The sequence below is a fragment of the Bos mutus genome, chromosome 11, assembly GCF_027580195.1.
Source record: "Bos mutus isolate GX-2022 chromosome 11, NWIPB_WYAK_1.1, whole genome shotgun sequence".
NCBI classification, from domain to species: Eukaryota; Metazoa; Chordata; class Mammalia; order Artiodactyla; family Bovidae; genus Bos; species Bos mutus.
In genome coordinates, this window is record NC_091627.1 from 34,559,506 (window position 1) to 34,577,533 (window position 18,028).

General features: G+C 46.2%; 2 protein-coding genes across 2 annotated transcripts in view; both read right to left on the reverse strand.

The window, feature by feature from the left end:
* The window catches only part of IFT172 (intraflagellar transport 172), a 37,591-nt gene extending 25,891 nt beyond the window's left edge, over nt 1-11,700 (reverse strand). The window contains exons 1-14 of the mRNA XM_005895744.3: nt 11,502-11,700; nt 8,775-8,918; nt 8,420-8,532; nt 7,945-7,984; nt 7,574-7,639; nt 7,282-7,361; nt 6,982-7,069; nt 5,765-5,979; nt 4,741-4,864; nt 4,230-4,325; nt 3,168-3,329; nt 2,759-2,812; nt 2,433-2,536; nt 2,172-2,257 (exon numbers count right to left, since the gene is read on the reverse strand). Of these exons, the coding sequence (XP_005895806.2) occupies nt 2,172-2,257; nt 2,433-2,536; nt 2,759-2,812; nt 3,168-3,329; nt 4,230-4,325; nt 4,741-4,864; nt 5,765-5,979; nt 6,982-7,069; nt 7,282-7,361; nt 7,574-7,639; nt 7,945-7,984; nt 8,420-8,532; nt 8,775-8,918; nt 11,502-11,540 (1,411 nt within the window). The 5' untranslated portion in view covers nt 11,541-11,700. The remainder of the gene's footprint in view (nt 1-2,171; nt 2,258-2,432; nt 2,537-2,758; nt 2,813-3,167; nt 3,330-4,229; nt 4,326-4,740; nt 4,865-5,764; nt 5,980-6,981; nt 7,070-7,281; nt 7,362-7,573; nt 7,640-7,944; nt 7,985-8,419; nt 8,533-8,774; nt 8,919-11,501) is intronic.
* Nucleotides 11,701-13,783: 2,083 nt separating this feature from the next.
* Nucleotides 13,784-16,957, reverse strand: FNDC4 (fibronectin type III domain containing 4). Its single transcript, XM_070379286.1, has 7 exons — nt 16,559-16,957; nt 16,225-16,369; nt 16,023-16,138; nt 15,571-15,775; nt 15,003-15,092; nt 14,568-14,692; nt 13,784-14,397 (listed from the first exon to the last, which is right to left on the reverse strand). Exons 2-7 carry the CDS (start codon nt 16,343-16,345, stop codon nt 14,362-14,364), a joined length of 693 nt encoding a protein of 230 aa, XP_070235387.1. The 5' UTR covers nt 16,346-16,369; nt 16,559-16,957; the 3' UTR covers nt 13,784-14,361.
* Nucleotides 16,958-18,028: the final 1,071 nt, after the last annotated feature.

The following is an 18,028-nucleotide window of genomic DNA, read 5'->3' on the forward strand; positions in this document are numbered from 1 at the left end:
GACATAATGTATTACTGGGTGAAGAATGGATTTTCAATAAATAGTTACACATATGGAAAAATAAAATTAGATTTCTACTTATATTATGCACAAAAATAAATTCCAGGTAAAAGGCAAAAATTTTAAGTGCCAAAATATAGGAGGGAGTAGAAAGGGATTTCCTAAATAAGACCTCAAAACCTACAAACTATTTATTAAAAAGTGATACACAACACTGTAAATCAACTATACTTCAATTTTTAAAAAGTGATGAAATGAACTACATTAAACTTAAAAATGTCTAAACACTAAGAGATGCTGAAAAGGAGAGAAAAGACAAGCCACAGGCGGAGACAAAATAACTGCAGCGCAAATAACCATCAAAGTCTATACCTGCACACACACAGAACTCCTTCAAGTAAACAAGAAAGAAAGTGAAAGTCACTCAGTCATGTCAGACTCTTTGCGACCCCATGGACTACACAGTCCATGGAATTATCCAGGCCAGAATACTGGAGTGGGTACCCTTTCCCTTCTCCAGGGGATCTTCCCAACCCAGTGATTGAACCCAGGTCTCCCGCATCTCGGGTGGATTCTGTACCAGCTGAGCCACAAGGGAAGCCCAAACAAGAAAAAGACAATCTAATTTTAAAAAGAGGCAATGGATATAAACTGGCAACTCATGGAAGAAGAAATCCAAAATGCCAATAAACAAATGAACAAAAAATTAATACAATGAAATATATTTTCATATATTGAACACATCAAATTGAGCCAATTATGAAGTCAGGCAATTTCAAGCATTGGAGAGGATGTGGAACTGTAACTGCTGGTGGGACTGTAAACTGGTACAACCTCTTCAGAGAGCAATTTGGAAATATTTAGTGAAATTGAGGATGTACCTCTTTTATGATTCAGCAATTCCATGCTGGGTGTAAACCTTAGAGAACTGAAATACTGCAATAGGGAAAAACCAACAACTTAAATGTCCACCAATAAAAGAAGAGAGAAAAGATCCAAGGAAAATATAATGGAACGTTAAGGATTTGACAGAATTTGGTATGGGTATAGAGCTCTTCCCTGTCACTAAGTCATGTCTGACCCTTCTGTTACCCCATGGACTGTAGCCTGTCAGGCTCCTCTGTCCATGGGATTTTCCAAGCAAGAATACTGGAGTGGGTTGCCATTTCCTTCTCCAGGGAATCTTCCCAGCACAGGATTGAACCCCTGTCTCCTACGTCTCCTGCATTGCAGGCAGATTCTTTACCCACTCAGCCATCAGGGAAGCCCATGGGTATACAAGTAATAATAATAAGAAAAGCACTTAGACTACTGTTTGGTATATAGTAAGTATGTAACAAATGTTAGCTATTCATATAATATTATGGGTATACAAGTAATAATAATATTATTATTATCAATAGCTAACATTTATTACGCACTTATCATATACTAGGCACTAGTCTAAGTGCTTTTCATACGAAGTAGGTGCTATTTTTATCCCCACTTTGTAGATGAGGAAATTGAGATACAGAAAGGATAAGTAACTTACCTGAAGATCACACAGGTAGTAAGTAGACAAGTGGGGAGGTTTGACTCCAGAGCTCTGCTGTTAACAACTACACTACCTGGATATGTTATTCTCTAATAAGCTTTTTAGAGAATATCATGCTATTCTTTATACTCTTTCCCTATGCTTGAAACATTTCATGATACAAAATTAACTATTAATATATAAGTACGATTTATAAATGTGAACACTTGTGATATGTATATACAATGTGTCATCACTACTTATTAATGACAAACTATACAGAAAGTAAGTCCCCTTCCTAAGGGGACTTACCAGTTCTAAGAATCTGTGATCCTATGAAGTCTAAACAGGAAAATTCTTAAATTTTCTAATGGTTCTTCTCTACAATTCACAATTTCCCAGCCCTAAGATAAATGCCTACAGAACATGAATAATTATATGGGCAGGCCTATACACACCAAGGTATCTATATCTAGACTTCTAGACACAGACACACACGTGAATTTAAGCATTTCACATATCCACTGTAAGAATGCAGACGCACATTTACCTGCTGTCTCTGAGAGTCTTGGATTCTCCACTGCATACAATCCTGTGATATGGAAGTGCTTTATAAACATCAATTTTGTTATTACAATTATGAGGGAGTCTTACTCACCTATAGCAATAGTCTTGATATCAACAAGATAAGCCAATTTCTTATTATCCTCCATTCCTCGCTGACGCCTCTCATTAATACGGACACTGAAACATGAAAGGTCAGGTAAGGCAAAACGGGCTTAGGTAGCTAGGATGTTTAACAATAGCTCTGAAACAAGACATGGGATGAAGGTTTTAGATTAACTCGAGGATACAGGAGTTAGAAGTCAAAAAGGAAATCTTTTGGGTTTCAAAAATTTAGAGAACTAGGTGGGGTTACCTGATGAGATGGGGGTTCATGAATTCAGTACGTACAGAACCCAGGGTATCATTACTCCCATATTCCACAAGGGTGAGCTCTCCAGCATTGAAGATCATGCACACCTGGGGATGAATGGGATTGTTATATGGTGGAAAGATTGCATGAAGAAAGAGACAGTCGAGGGAGGTACATTGCGAGTTTATAGCAAAGTCCACTTTTCTCTTTATTCTGTTCCTCTATTTCACCTTCCCATTTTTATCTGCTGTTTCCTCAACCCCTTACCACTTGCCATCCTATGACACAGAAGCTAAAAGAAGGTTTATGGTGAATCAAGCTCTACTCACATTTTCATTTTCAAAGAAATACTTCTCATTGCCACCAGATCCCTGCCAAGCTACCTGTTAAGGGGGAAGAAGACATAAGGAACCTGTGGATAACCACCTGAGGCAATGCTGCAAGAACAGCAGGGTGGGACGCAGAGAGATTGATCTGGGGAGGTCTGACATTGCACAAGAGAGATGCTATGTCAGATTCTGCCTTGGACCCTGTGCTTCTGGGAGAAGGTGTTAAAAAAAAAGTCCAACAGCAGTGATTCATATTCCAGGATTCTAAACCTGGATCTCACTCCCTGAAACCAGGTCCCCAACACAGGAATATTAGAGCATCCCATGGAGACCTTCCCCAGGGACCCTGCCTCATCTGGGCAACACCTCAGGATGCCCCATTCCCCACCTCTCCATGTTTGGTTCCTACCTCACTAAGGCGATTTGTGGTCAGGTCCCCCAGCAGCAGTGTGTCTGACGTGTGGGCCACCAGGTAGCGTTCCTTTCCCAGGATTTTCACTTCTTCCACCTCGTAGCCATAGTGTGACTTGAGTACCACTCGGGTCCCCGATGAGAGGTTCTTCACAATCACCTTGGTAAAAGAGGAGTCTCAGCTCCCCCAGTCCGAAAGTGGGGGGAATGGGCTGTGTCCTTTGCCTACCGCCACAGTGCTAAGCAAAAGCACATCTTGTTTCCTTGCCTGGCCTGGGATATTCTTGGTAAAAAGGACATCTCACATTTATAATGCTTTTACTATTTATAAAACGCTTTCATCTATTATCTCTTTCAATGCTTATAATACAAATGATTCTGAAAGTTCCACTGGGTTAAACTAATCACTCACCCTATGTTCCTGTAGCTCTCTCTACAAACTTTTATAACTTTACCATGTGTGCTATATTATTTTTTGATACATGTGTCTCCTTCACTAGAATGATCTCAATTAAGGGACAATGTATTACAGATAACCATCTTTGAATTCTCAACGCCTAACAGTGCTGACAGATAAAGAAAGGACAAATATTTCTGGAGAAACTGAAAGACTGAAGGAATCAATGAATAATAAATGAAGGAAAAGAGGGTAGAGGTAGAGAAAAGATAAAACTGGGTTCAGGACCTAAGGCATGAGCTTGCAACATCATATACAATGAGTTCAGAGGCCCTAAAACAAAGGAATTCAGAATTATAATCCTATTAATTTCCCCAGTTGACATCCTATAGGGAGTCAAGTTTTAAACCAGGAAGATGTAAATGGCAATCTCTGTACCCCTTAAACCTGGTATTTTTAATAAGAGAAGAGAAGAGAATAATCCTTCTCTTACAATAGGCTGGAAGACCTACTGTGGGAAAGTTGTCAGACATATTCTGTTCCTCAGAACAGCTCTGCCAGAGGTTAAATTTGAGTCTATGTTGTGGCCAGACCACAGGGTAGTACTACAGGGATGAATGAGCCATGGCATGACCTCAGTGTGGTAGGCTATCAGCTGCTTACCTGGCTAGGTCCCACATAAGTCAATTCAAACTTATTCTTGTAAATGCTCCTTCGGAGGCAGCAGTCAAACTGTTCCACTCCACCACAGAGTGTGCCCTGGAAGGGAAAGTGGCAGCATAAAGGGTAACACACACAGCGTAGAGGCGTGAAGAGGGTATTTAGAGACACTCTCAAACCCTAGGTTCTAGAATCTACAGAAGAGTCGGCAGTGAAAGGGTTGGTAGGTTTTGGAAGTATCAGCAGGAAAGAGGTGCACTTGCAGGACTCAAGAGCATCACGTAGTTAGTGATGGGATATGAGGGAGAAACTAGCCCTGCCTATAAACTCTTGACCCATGTGACCCCGAATAAAGTATGGATTTCTCTTTCCTGCCTGCAACACTGGAGTTTTAGACTGCGATCAAAAGGGAAGAGGAGTTTCTCCAGTGTCAGGAGAGAGTGCTTTAAGATAGGTGGGATTTTTCTTAATTTGAAGAAGTCACCAAAGCAGAAAGGGGTTACTAGTTGCATACCGCACAGAGTCGTGAGCCATCCCGCTTCCAGGCCAAGGCAGTGATGGTGTATAAGTTGGCAATCTCCTTGGGCTTTGCCTCTTCCCAGATATTTCTCCGAGGACTCCAGTTGAGCACCCGAAGTCTGAAATTAAGTATGTGGCTTTTAGAAGAGATGGAGGCTGAGAAAAAGTGAAAATGGGCTTGTAATGGAAGGAAATGAGTTTTGCTATATCAGAGAACAGAGGAAATAAAAGAAAACAGACAAGGTGGCGGGAGGTGGGGGGTCTAGTAGGAGAGGACAAAAATGTTCGAGGGAAGTAAACTGGGAAAATCAAGTCAAAAGTAAAATAGAGTAAGAGAGATAGGAGTGAAAAAATAAAAAGGGACTGTGGATATTTAGAAAAATGAGCTGTTAGTATAGAGAAATACAGAAAACGAAAAGAGAATTGCTAGGAGTCAGAGAAGAAAGAAAGGAAGAGACATACATGAGACTGAAAGGGACAAAGACAGCACTGACAAAGCTGGGGTTAAAAGCACTCCAGGAAGAGATGGGACCTAGACTCCAGCTGTTTATGCACCATCCCATCATTTATGCATTCACAAACATCTGAGCACCTATGATATACTAGATGCTAATCTAGGCTCTGGAGACTTGAAAAAAAAAATAATAGAGGCTCTCTTCTTAAGGGCTCTTCAAATTAGCCCATTAGATACAAACACCAAAGGATAATACAGTGTGATAAACACAAAGCCAGTAGTCTGAAAAGGTGCAACGGGAATACAAAGAAAGTAGAGATAAAGTCTGCTGTGGAGTCCTGGGGAGAGACTGAGACACACGACCAGAGCACGGTGAATCTTGGAACTGATAGCATGCTAGTGGATGGTGGGAGCAGGAAGAGGAAAATGTGCATGAATTAAAACTTGAGAATCACTTGATTCTGACGCTCAACCAGTCTTCCACTCTGGTTGGGAAGCAAAACTGGGCTAAAGAAGAGTGTACACAGGGAAAGTAGGCAGAAGCCACAGCTGGACAGGGACCCACCTGTCATAGCTTCCCAGCACAACCGACTGGCCCCCAGGACTTGCTGCAGCTGTGGTGAACTCCCGCTCCAGAGGGTCACGGCTGTAGTCAAAAGTTTGTAGCACATGGCCTTCCTTTCCATAGGCCACAATCCTCCGGTCACAGCCTGCAGCCACAATGCTGTTGGTTGCCCACGCCAAGGCATAGGGTGGGCACGGATGGTTCACCAACTTTCCCTAAGAGTAGAAGAGGGTTTCTGTCACTCTGAGGACACCACCTCAGAAATTTCTCATTCCTAGCATCTGACACACTCCCTTGGACAATTCTACTCGAGGAAATCTTTTCCCCAACATTTTCCTGCCATAACACATCCTAATCTGAAGACTTCACAAATTATCTATCTTTACCACACACTCATCTTCTATGACATTTTAATATATATGCATTTATCAATTTTATGTTCAAAGTGAAAGTCGCTCAGTCATGTCTGACTCTTTGCGACCCCATGAACTATGCAGTCCATGGAATTTTCCAGGCCAGAATACTGTAATGGGTAGCCTTTCCCTTCTCCAGGGGATCTTCCCAACCCAGGGGTCGAACCCAGGTCTCCCGCATTGCAGGCGGATTCTTTACCAGAGGAGCCCCAAGGGAAGCCCTTATGTTCAAAAGGAAACCTCAAAATACTTGTTTGGAGATCTTCAATACTTACCTAGTAAGGCTCCCAAAGGAAGCTGACCTACACATCAACCAACACTGTATAGGCCCACAGGGAATATACGACTTCTTTATTTTAGGAAGGGCACGTTTAATCATGATACAGATCATTCTTATTGTAAATGATTCAAACAATAGAGGATTAAAACATGAACCTTCCTTTATTCCTCTATATTTCCCTTTTCAAGCATAAACAACTCTTTTGTTCTTTGAATTTATAAATATATGTAAAACATTTTACATAAATGAGAATAATTTTTAATTTTCATTTCTCTCAGAGTCTTTATTTCCCTTTGCCTCAAGGTCCCTTCCACTTGATTCATCCTTTCCTATAACTATTAAGCTCTGGCCTCCTGAAAACAAATCCTCTTCTGCGGCCACATCCAGGTGTCTCTCTGCCTGAGGCCTCACCTTCCAGCCTCCTCCCTGAGCACCATAATCTAACTTTCTTAGATGTCCAACCTCCCCTAGGACAGTGCTTGGGATTTCCTTCTCCCCTTTCCCAGAGCACCCTTTATTCATACCTGTGACTCTCCTGAGCCTTCATCATCAAAGAAATACCTAACAATGGTGCCATCTGCATGACCCGAGAGAATTCCTTTCCCAGAGCAACTAAAAAAAGGAGAAAAGAAAGAAAGGAGAGACATAAAGGAAGCAGTTAGAACATCCTGTCTCCCCAAGAAAGTCCCCTTCCTCATCAGACTACTCTACCTGTGGTTCCCGCTCCCAGCCCTCCCCATCGTTCACACTATGGTCCCTCAAGCCAAGACTCGAGCTTTTCCTACCATTCCCAAGCTTCTGGGATACCATTCTTCCTTACTCACTTTGTTGTCAAGGACACCACATAAGAATCTGTCCCATAGATGGTAGATGATTTGTTAGTTTTGGTGTTTGCTAAACGAACCTGAAAATGGGAGAGTGGACACAAGTCTGGTTAGGCTACTTTCAACTCTATCCAGGACCTAAGGGACAGAAATAAAAACACAAGAACTGTTCCCTGTGTGGTCTCCCCCCAATACGTAACTTGACCCTCAGGGAGAAGATTAACCATATACCTCTTTCCAGAACCATTATCCCCATCCACAGCCTCTCCTGTGCTTCTCTTCCCTCCTTTACCTTTCCTTCAGCCAGCCCAAAGACAATGACGTATTCTGCTGGCCACTGCAGGCAAGTAACAGCACTCTGGAAGAAAGCAAGAATGAAAAGGATAAGCCTATCTATGTATATGAGCACACAGATAGACAATCTAAACCTGAACAGCCTATCACATGCCACCACCCCAACCGCCCACAGGGAAGGAGAGGAGGGGACATGACTGGGCTCTAAGGAGGAAGGCACAGGCGGGTAAGCAGCCAGGCAGCACCATTCATGCAGCAGGAAAAGTCAGAGACAGATATTAACAAATGCCAACTTCTGGCTGTATTTATAAGCAGATATATTGATATGTTTGTTCCTCCTGATCTCTCAGGGATTGGTAAGAACATTACCGTCTGGATGAACTTGTTACAAATGACTTTCTTGTCACCCCTGCCAAATAAAGGAGAGAAGCATATTAAAAACCACATCCATGAATAAATGCCACAAATGATGCTGGGGGAGGGGAAGGAGTTGCAGACACCATCCTTGGCCCACCAGTGTTGCCTGTCACTCCACGGAAGCCCTCGAGGAGGCATAAGAAGGAGCCAGAGTAGCTTTGGAAGAATAGTAAAAACAGAACATCACTCCTGGCTCCCCAGGATCTCAGAGGGCCTCCTTGTTGATCTAAGACTGATTCCTCCAGGGATGGGATCACAGGAAACACAGTTCAGGCAAAGGGAAGGCAGCAACAGACTCCAGAAGGCCCCTGCCTTCTAAGCTCCAGCAAGGCTCCTTATTTTCTCCATTCCCCCTTCCCAGGGAGGCATTTCTTCCTGCCTTTCCCTTCTTCTCTGGGACACCCCATCTCCCAATCTCTATCCTCACCAGTCTTCTCCAATCTTGTAGACATAGATGATGTTGTCAGTCTGTCCTATGGCAATCTTAGTGGAATCAGGAGAAAAAGCCATGCCCTTCACCATATAGCTCTTCCTGCCATACTAAGAGTCAAAAAAGAAAACAAAAAATAAGAAAGAAAGAAAAGGACAGAAAAAAGAAGTAGTGAGTATACTGAAAAGAGAAGAACAAGTGCATATTGATGGTAGCGGGCTTGAGGGCTTTGTACTAAGAAAAGGAAGTGCAGGCCATTTCCTATGCCTGTGGCTAGGAAGCAGGTTAGGAAGCCTTCTAGGTTTATAAGGTCCCATCAACAGATTAAGGTACACGTGAGTATTCCCTTCACCTTCATGTCGGCTGGTTTGGTGGAGAATTTATCTCTTCGCTCCCCATGTTCATCATATAGTAAGACCACACGGTCCACTGTGCAGACAGCAAATTTGGCATTGTTCTGGGACCATGCCATGCAGGTGACCTTTGCAGCTCCATCCTGCAGAGGTAAAGGGGACAAAAATAATCCAGATGCTGGCGGAGAATGCTATTAGCATTTCTAGTTCCATTACTTCTAGTGTGACTTTGGTCAATTTTCCTTCTAGCACAGTCCTTAAAACAAAGAGATGCCCATGATCTATCCAGGTCTCTGAGGCCTCAGAGCCCTGGATGGTGGAATAAACTGCTTCTAGAAACCATAATGCAAACGCACTAGGAAGTGACACAGTGAGTAAGTACCGCTATGTCCCTACAGTGGCCTTCTTATTCCCTCATTCTGCTACTGAAATAAATGCAACTGGTCTGATTAAGTTTTGGTCTTTAGCCATTAATTCAATTAATGTTTTTGAGTACCATACTGAAAAAGGCACTTGGCCAAGGGCTGAGAGATAGAGACAAAGAGCAAAACGTGGTTCCTGCCCAAAGATCTAAAAATGGGAAAACTCCCATAAGGGAGGCACATACAAAGCACTATAACAGTTTGGAAAAGCCCGAGATAATTTTCCATTTAAATGATCAACACTAAGCTTTGAACAATGGAGACAGTTACGTAGGGAAATTCTCTGAGGTAGAAGAAATGGCATGAGCGATAACAAGTTCTGGTGAATAAACAGTCATTTAATTTAGCTGACACTACATTGTTAATAGCAGAACAGAAGGGGGAAGGCACAAAAAATAAATGGAAGCCAATTCAGGAAGGCTCTTTTAAGCTAGGCTGAGTTTGGACTTATTTGGGAGAAAAGGGAGAGACAGTAAAAGTTCTGGAATGGGAAGTAAAATAATTACAGTTGAGACTTAGGATTCAAAAAATGCCTTTGTTTTTTATTTTTATTTCTGTCGTTGTTGTTTTTTTTCCCTTAACAATCCACTTCACAGAGGCCCAAATTAGAAGTGATCAACTCCTGGTGAATTATTCTTGCTATGTCTGTCCCTTCCACCACCAGCCCTGGTGGTCTATGCAGCAGGTTCTGCACTAAGGATTTCCCTCCTAGAAATTGAAAAAAAAAAATCTAGTTTCTGCTCCGTTTGATTAACTACTTGGGCTGTAGAGCCCTGGCTTAAAACATTGTTAATTTTTACTTCTAACCTACCCACTTTCAACGTCAGAGGTAAAAAGGGCCTTTTTCCCATCAAAATCCTCAAACCAGAATCAGAAAATAGTCACCCCACCACCTTTAGCCTTCTCCAACTCTTGACTAAATTAGGTTAGGAGTGTTGAGGGCTCCTCATTAATTGTTGCTGACCATCTTCCTTCATCATTTTGCCCCATCCTGGGCACTCAGTCCTTTCCTGCATCTGACATCACCTTATTTTGAAAGACTGAAGGGAGATTTCATTTCCAATTATTCCATTAGGGTAAAGGAATTTTCAAAATACAGATTCAAAGCAATGAGTACACCTCTCTTTTGTTCTAGTTTCCTTCTATTTTCCTAAAGCCACATGCTCTGTGAAGCCTTCCTGATTCCCACAATCAATTCTCCTTTCTCTACAATATGTACCTCACAGGACTGTTGTGAGGATTAAATGAGGCAGAGATAGAGGATAATAGCTAAGTTTTAACGAGCACTACAGATTAGGCACTTTGCTAAGTGTGTGATACACATTATCTCACTTTATCTCATTACTGAGGTAGGTGCTACTCTTATTCATCTTTTCCAGATGGAGGCACAGATAGTCTAAGTAATTTGCTCAAATTTACAAACACAGTTTAAGTGGCAGTATCAAGATTTAAATCCACGTGTACCTGATTCTATAATCCACAACCCCAACTTCTTTATTTATGCTGCCCTGGTACACATTAAACATTCAATTATGACAGATATTCTTGCTTTGTATTATTTTGTCCTTTGAATTTTGAATATCGTTCTCTCTTGTCTAACAGTTTTCACGCTGCTTTTTAGTTTACAAGGTTCTCTTGTGTATACTACTGCCTTTAACTCTTTCCCCTAATCCCCTAAAGCTGCGATTACTATTATTCCCATTTACCAAATGTAGAAGTTTGGATGAGTGCTTAAAGAGCCTGTGCGATAAAGGCTAAAGTCAGGGGTATCCGGTCATTTATTTAAAGTAGTGGTGACGCTAGGACTTGAATTCTGGTCTCCTAACTCCAAAACCCCGCCTTTCTTCAACATGTTCTACGGTTACATCCCTAGTGCCCAGCCTCTTCTGAATCTGAGATTTTCACCATCAAAACGAACGGTGTGGTCGCCTGCACTCCCTTCGGTGGGACATGCACCTAGAGCGCTCATTTAAGCGATGTAGATTATTGTTAGTTGTTTACACACGCGTTTCTTCCTCTAGTACGAGCCTCTCGAAAGCAAAGGCAACAACTGGGGAAGTTCTGGAGCCCCAGCATGGGACCTGGTACACAACTGATCCGTTAAATGAAATGAACGGAAAGCTACGGTGCTCAGCAGCCCCTCTCGCCTACTTCACACTCTATCGACGGAGCAGAGTCCGTATCACCGCTAAAGCCTTCGGTCTTCTGCACACAGTAGGCGCTCACCGTTTTCAAACTTCAATCCCCCACTTTCCTTGGAACACTAAGGCGGGCGAGGGAGGGAAGAGGCACGCGACTCCTCACCTGAGGGCTCAGCAGCGTCCTCAGGTGCTTCAACTGCATGACGAACACCTGTCTCTCAGATGCCTACAGACAGCGACAACTCCCGTGGTTACCTGGACAACCCGCCACGCAGCCGCAGCGACGGCCGCTGACGCACTAGCGACCTGAGCGCGACACGCGTCGCAAGGTCACCACGCAGTTTCGTAGCTTAGCAAACAGAGCGCGCGCAGGCGCGTTGAGATCTAGGGCGGGACCCTGAGAGGGTTTGCAGACTTCTCTTCTCGACCAATCCCGTCGCGGCATGCAAACCCAAACTCCAGGCACGCCCACAAGCCTTCCGCAAACTCCGGGGTTCTACGTAATCGTAGTGTCTCTTGGTGTTTGATGTACGTAAACGCGGCTGAGCGCTTTCTTTTAATCCTCACAATCCTGGAGGAAAGCAGGGCAGTTGCTCTTATAGGCCTTTTACAGTTGACAGAATTGAACCCAAATAGGTTATATAACTTGCACAGGATCACAAAGCTAATAATGAATACTCAGTATGTGTCTGCCAGGTACCGTGCCAAGTGTTGTACATGTCTCACTTAATCTCAAAGCCACCTTTTGACAGTGATAACATTATTAGTCCCACTTTACATAATAGGAGACTCAAGATTAGAGGGCTCACTTGTCTAACCTAACACAGAGGTTTAAGGACGAACTGGGATTCAAGCCAGAGCTGGTACGTTTATACACCCTTTGAATTCCTTCTCAGTGTCTAGCTCCTTATTTCCGTGCCATGCTACTATATACCGTGTGACACTCTCATCCCCAGAAATGATGTATCCAGAGTCTGAGAGAAATGTGCTTTGGAACCAGTGGTCAGAGGGAGGTAAAGCACCCTACTTTTGAACTGAAAAACGGTGGGGTTAAGACTGCTGCTTAGATCAGGATGCTTTTATGGTTTAGGGCAGAGGGCAGACCAACCCTTGGCTCACCTAACAGATTTAGTCTTGTGATAACCGGGGTTGGAGCTTGGATAAGTATCAAAAATACTTCTTGACTTTGGATTGGGGTTCCTTTCAGAGGATGTAATTAATGTAATTTCTTATAACAAAGTAGAGTGATCAGATGCAGAAAAGGGAAGTTATTCATAAGCTTCCACAGGGACTGGGAGGGTCATATGTTGACTGATCACATGAAGACGGTTACCTTCCAGACAGTGTAGCTTGTGCTGCCCAGAAAGATTCTGGGTTCTGAAGTCTTTCCCCCTTAGTGGTTACAGATGTCAACAGGTATTTCTTTCACTGGCACCAACCTCCCCTTGGAACTTGGGAAAAAGTGGAGGATAGTCCCTATTTTCACAGGAAACAAGTAGGCCCCAGAGCCCAAATTCTAATTCTTTTGACAGGAGAGTTCCAACCCCAGTTTTATTTCCAGAATGCTCCTCTGGATATAATGGCAGAGGGTAAATATAAACTCATTTATTCTTTATTATTGGCTTTGACTGAACGAACGGAGAAGGCAATGGCACCCCACTCCAGTACTCTTGCCTGGAAAATCCCATGGATGGAGGAGCCTGGTAGGCTGCAGTCCATGGGGTCGCTAAGAGTCGGACATGACTGAGCGACTTCCCTTTTACTTTTCACTTTCATGCATTGGAGAAGGAAATGGCAATCCACTCCAGTGTTCTTGCCTGGAGAATCCCAGGGATGGCAGAGCCTGGTGGGCTGACGTCTATGCGGTCACACAGAGTCAGACACGATTGAAGTGACTTAGCAGCAGCAGCAGAACGAACAGAGAGACATACAGACAGACAAAAGGGAAAGCAAGGACAGGGAAAAATAGGCACAGAAATGCACAGGAGAGGAACACTTTGCCCCCCGGGGATCCATTAATCTTTCATTTGTTCCAAAACCCTGTTCAGTCCTTTACTGATTACTAGCTCAGGGTTGATGAAGTCAGTGGAATAAATGATGAAGAGTTGGGCTGCCAATGTGGGCAGTGAAGATAAAAAGGCTCCTGGCCCTCTCATGTAACATAACTTTATTTTCCACTGGTGCACAAAGAATTTATATCCTCCATTTTTTCTCCCTGCTCCTCCTTCTTACCCAATAAAGCAAAAGAATCGAGGGCCCTAGTTTTCTATGCCCCTTTCTGGCCCCTCTCCACCCATTCTAGACTGAAGAATCAAAGCAAACACCTTCAAATAAGAGTCTGCTCCTGTCAAGTTGGTAGTGGTGGTGTGAGAGGCCCTTGTGGTCAGGGGAGAGGCAGTGGAGAAGTGTCTTTCAGCATACTAGACAGTATCGCATACAGTCAGCTGCAGTTTGTCCAAGAACCTTTATTGGAAAAATGTCCAAGGGGTGAGACCACCAGCAGCTGGAGGGGCTGCCCGTGAGAGGGGGAGCACCTGAGGCTCCATGGAAGACGTTGGAGTAGTGCAGTGCAGCGTCTGCCTCCAGACCCAGACAGTTCTTTTTATTTTCTGGGGGAGGGGGAGTACCCACAGAAATACTGCTCTCTGAGACCCGGAGGCAAGATGTGGGGGCAGCTGGGGATGCCAAGGGTCCTGATGCAGGTGAAATGGGGGCCCCATTTGGGACCTAATGGGATAGGGTTGAACAAGTGACTCTCCTCTGGACCTGGGGGGTGGAAGGATATATCCCATCTGATATCCACTCCCCAGGTCCAGGGGCTCAGAGCCTAACAGACCTACCTTCTGGCCCTGCTCACAGTGGAAAGAGGATGGATACCAGGCCTGAGATTGTGGGAATGCCATTACCCTCTGGGAAACTGTGGGATCCTTCAGTCTTGGGCAGATCACCATCTTGGGCTCTCCCTGACCCCAGCCCCAGTCCCAGATTATTAGTGCATCCGTCTTCTGGTTCTGCTTCTTCTCTCATACGTCAATAGTATTGATGGATGGTGACTTTTTCTGTGAAAGAAGATGGCCTGAGTCTCTAATTTCAGGAAATTGATAGTTTCCTCCATCCCAAATTTCCATTCTCCCTCTTCTCCTGCCCCTCTATGACCCTTCTCCCTTTCCCTCAATACTTCTAGACACAACCCCCACCCCCCTTCCCGCCCTCACTGGCCCCACATCACCTGTCTTGTCCCCACTGGCCTTCCCTGAGGACTCTGTTCCGGTCCCTTCCCCTTCTCCTTGGGGTTGTTGTTGGAGTCATTGTCCTTGATGATGTCATACTGACGGCAGAATAGCCCGATTACAGCTGAAACACAATCATACAATCTGAGCCTTGATCCTGACCTCCCCACTCATAGCCCTGAAGGGCAGTGACATACCCACTGTTTCTAGAAAATCAAAGAAGAAAATCTTTGAATTCCTGTTTCCCATGCACATTACATTCTTCATCATCCTCTCTGGGCTCCCAACAGCCTCCTCTCCCTTTCTTCAAACTTTTCCTGCTTATCTCCCCACACCGTTGTTCTCACCCTGTTTTTTTCCTGACAACCTTCACCAACTCCCACCTTCACTCAGCCCCACTCAATCCACTGTGCCCCATCCAGCTGCTTACTCACCAGCCCACATGAGCAACACCACCACAATGATGACCACCTCCCCCGTCTGCAGTGGTCGCTCTCCATCCAGACCCTCCACTGTGATGTCACCTGAGAAGGAAAAGAAGACAGACCCCAGGTTCTGGGGAGCAACTAGAGAGCTATGCCTGTGTAGACAGTTCAGGATGGAGATGCTGGGGATTAGAGCCAGTGTAGACCTGTCGCAGCACCGTTGCTGGTAGCCCCTCTCTGGGAAGCTGCTGGCGGACAGGTGGTTAGAGACCAAACAGCAGGAGGGCTGCAGGTCAGGTGCTCACTCATGCAGGCTGCAGCTGCAATGAACTGAGGCTGGGTAAAAGGAAGCTTTAAAGCCCTTCCCCCCAAACAATTCCTTACCAGCCTGTCTAAACTCAGTCTCCTGCCAACCTGCTTTCCTTCCTTTCCTGGCAGTACAGTGAATTATATCATCCTTCTACTCATCTAAGCTAGACTGCTGCTTGCTTTGCGGAAGTAAACAGGAGGCCAAAGACCAGGTAAACAGTCAGAGAATCCAAAGCTTTAGGGGGTGAGGAATAATCGAAACTCTCACCTGGGCTTGAGCTGTTGGAGGGTAGCCGGTCAGACCCCTTGAGAGTTCGGAAGTGCACCCGCGGCCCTGGGGGGCTTTCTCCCCGGAGGCCGATGCTCCTGACCTGCACTGTGTAGTCACTGTCTTCAGCCAGGCCCCAGAGAGCACAGGCCCGAGTCGTGGTGTTCACCTCTCGGATCACACGTTGCCCAGGGCCATTCTGTCGCTGCAGGGAGATGATGAGAGAGGAGGACAGCCTCACCCTGGTCCCAGGCCACAAGGCTTAGCCCAGGATTCTTGAACACCCAAGAACTCTGGAGGACTGGGGTGGGAAGGGTAGCCTGAGCCAGGGAACCCCAGCTACATGTCTCCCAGGGCAGGGAGGGGAGCTGGTGGGGGTGGGGGGCGGTGACCAGAGGGAATGCTCAGAGATCCAAGGACACAGGTTGGGGCAGCAGAAGGGTGATTCATACTTGCTGGGAAATGGAGTAGCCAATGACGATGTTGCCTTCTGGGACGTCCCAGGACACAGTGGCCGAGTTGGCTCTGAGGTGAGTGACTGTCACATTCACAGGAGACGGAGGCCGGTCTACGGGCGCCAGTGTGTGAACAGGTTACCAGGGTCCACCCCCAGACTAGCTCTGGTGACTCCTCACCTGCTCCCCTTTTACTCACCTGCTCGCACAAAGCCCAGGTCGCAACTGACCAGCAGGAGGACCGTGGGGCTTAGATATGGGGAGAGGGGCATTAGTGAAGCCATGGTCCCCACCGAGTCCGCTGGGAGGCACCCGGGCATCCGTTTGACATTCAGGCGGGGCTCCTGGAGGTGGCAGGAGTTGGGGGGGAGGGGGGCGGGGGTCAAGGACTTGCCAGAAAGCACAAGCGGGCAGCTGCTCTCCCTGCTCCCCACACCCCACAGCAGCCCCAGAACCCCCCTTTCCCCTTGCCTTGCCCACCCCCGCAGCACCCCGGCGCCCTCAGTTCGCGCCTCTGCTCTGCCCACACCCACCTCCGCCGGTCCTCGCGGTGGGTCAGGCCTCGGGGGGCTGCTCGGTGCCCAGAGGGCGGCCCATCGCGGACTCCGTGGCGCTGTCCCTACCCCATCCCGGCGCGGGCCCGGCCAGGCGGGCAGCGCGGGACCGAGCTGCGGGCAGAGAGCGGAGGCGTAGCGGGTGCGGGCCGCGGGGCCCCGGAGCCCCCAGAGCTCCGACCGGCCGCGCAGTCTGTCCGGGAGCAGGGGGCGGTGCCCTCGCGGCCTGGCAGCTGGCCTGGGTCCCCGGGGCGCGAGGCAGTGCGGCTGCCCCCGCCGGCCCCTGCAGCGCGATGTGACCGTCCCGGCGCGCCAGCCGCCGTCTTCTGCAGAGCTGGCCTCGGTCGCTCAGCCGCAGCCCGGCCGGGACGTGCGGGCCCGCCCCGCCCCGCTGGGGTTCTCGCCGCCGTCATCACCGCCCCCCCAACCCGGTTCTTTCGGGGCTCCTCCCACGACCCTCTCATTGGCGGCCTCTAGGGCCCCCCATCCCTCCTGATCCCGGCTCCCGCCTGCTGAGCCCCCGCAGGGGGGTCGGGGGGAAGGGACGTCCCTCCGGACGCAGGTGCGAGGGTCTCGGGATCTGAGAGGCCCCTCCTCCCCAGATGGAATTAGCCAAGTTGGGAAGAGGAACTCCACCTTCGGTGCGCGAGGGGACAGAGTCATGGAGATAATAATTATTTTGACAATCTCCTACTTGTAGACTGCGTCAGCTTTTAAGTCTCTTCCCCATTCATGATCTGATATTGATTCCCTTCCTTCTCTCGTTCATTCTTCCACTTATTAGGCAAATATTTATAGAGCTTTCTCTATGTGTCTGACATGTTAATAGCTGGAGATACAGCGATTATTAAGGGTTCTGGGTTTATAGGGGAAATTTAAAGAGCGACGACCTGTCTCAGCTCTGCGACTTACTGTGTGGTCTTAGGCAAATAGGTTAATCTAGGTTTCAGGTTTCCCACCTGTAAATCAGAGGATGCAAAACCTCACGGGGCTGCTGTGAGGATCAAATGATACAATATTGGGGAACGATCTTTAAAAATCTCATAACACTGTGTGAAGAGAGATTATTCTTAATTCGCACCAATTTGTTAGTTACTTCATTTATTCAATAAACATGTAAATCCTTAAATTATTTCATGCTTTGGTTGAGCATGAGACCTGGAGTGAGAACCTGGGTGTGAGTCCCAGTTCTCTCTGCTGTGTAATCTTTAGCAACTAACTTAACTTCTCTGAGCTTCAGTTTCATCATCTAAAAAATGAGCATGTCAATATCACCTTTTTTTTTTTTTTAATTGAATTATCAGTTCAGTTCAATTGCTGAGTCGTATCCTACTCTTTTCGACCCCATGGACTGCAGCACGCCAGGCTTCCCTTTCCATCACCAACTCCCGGAGCTTGCTGAAACTCATGTCCATATAGTCGGTGATGCCATCTACCCATCTCATCCTC

Bases quoted from the DNA above. Each gene is read 5' to 3' on its own strand.
- FNDC4 (XM_070379286.1), bottom strand. From the start codon at position 16,345: ATGCCCGGGTGCCTCCCAGCGGACTCGGTGGGGACCATGGCTTCACTA. The intron at 15,776-16,022 runs GTATGAATCACC...ATCTCCCTGCAG, and splicing joins GCTACTCCATTTCCCAGCAA to CGACAGAATGGCCCTGGGCA. The intron at 14,398-14,567 runs GTGATGTGGGGC...CTTCTTTCACAG, and splicing joins GGCCAGTGGGGACAAGACAG to AAAAAGTCACCATCCATCAA.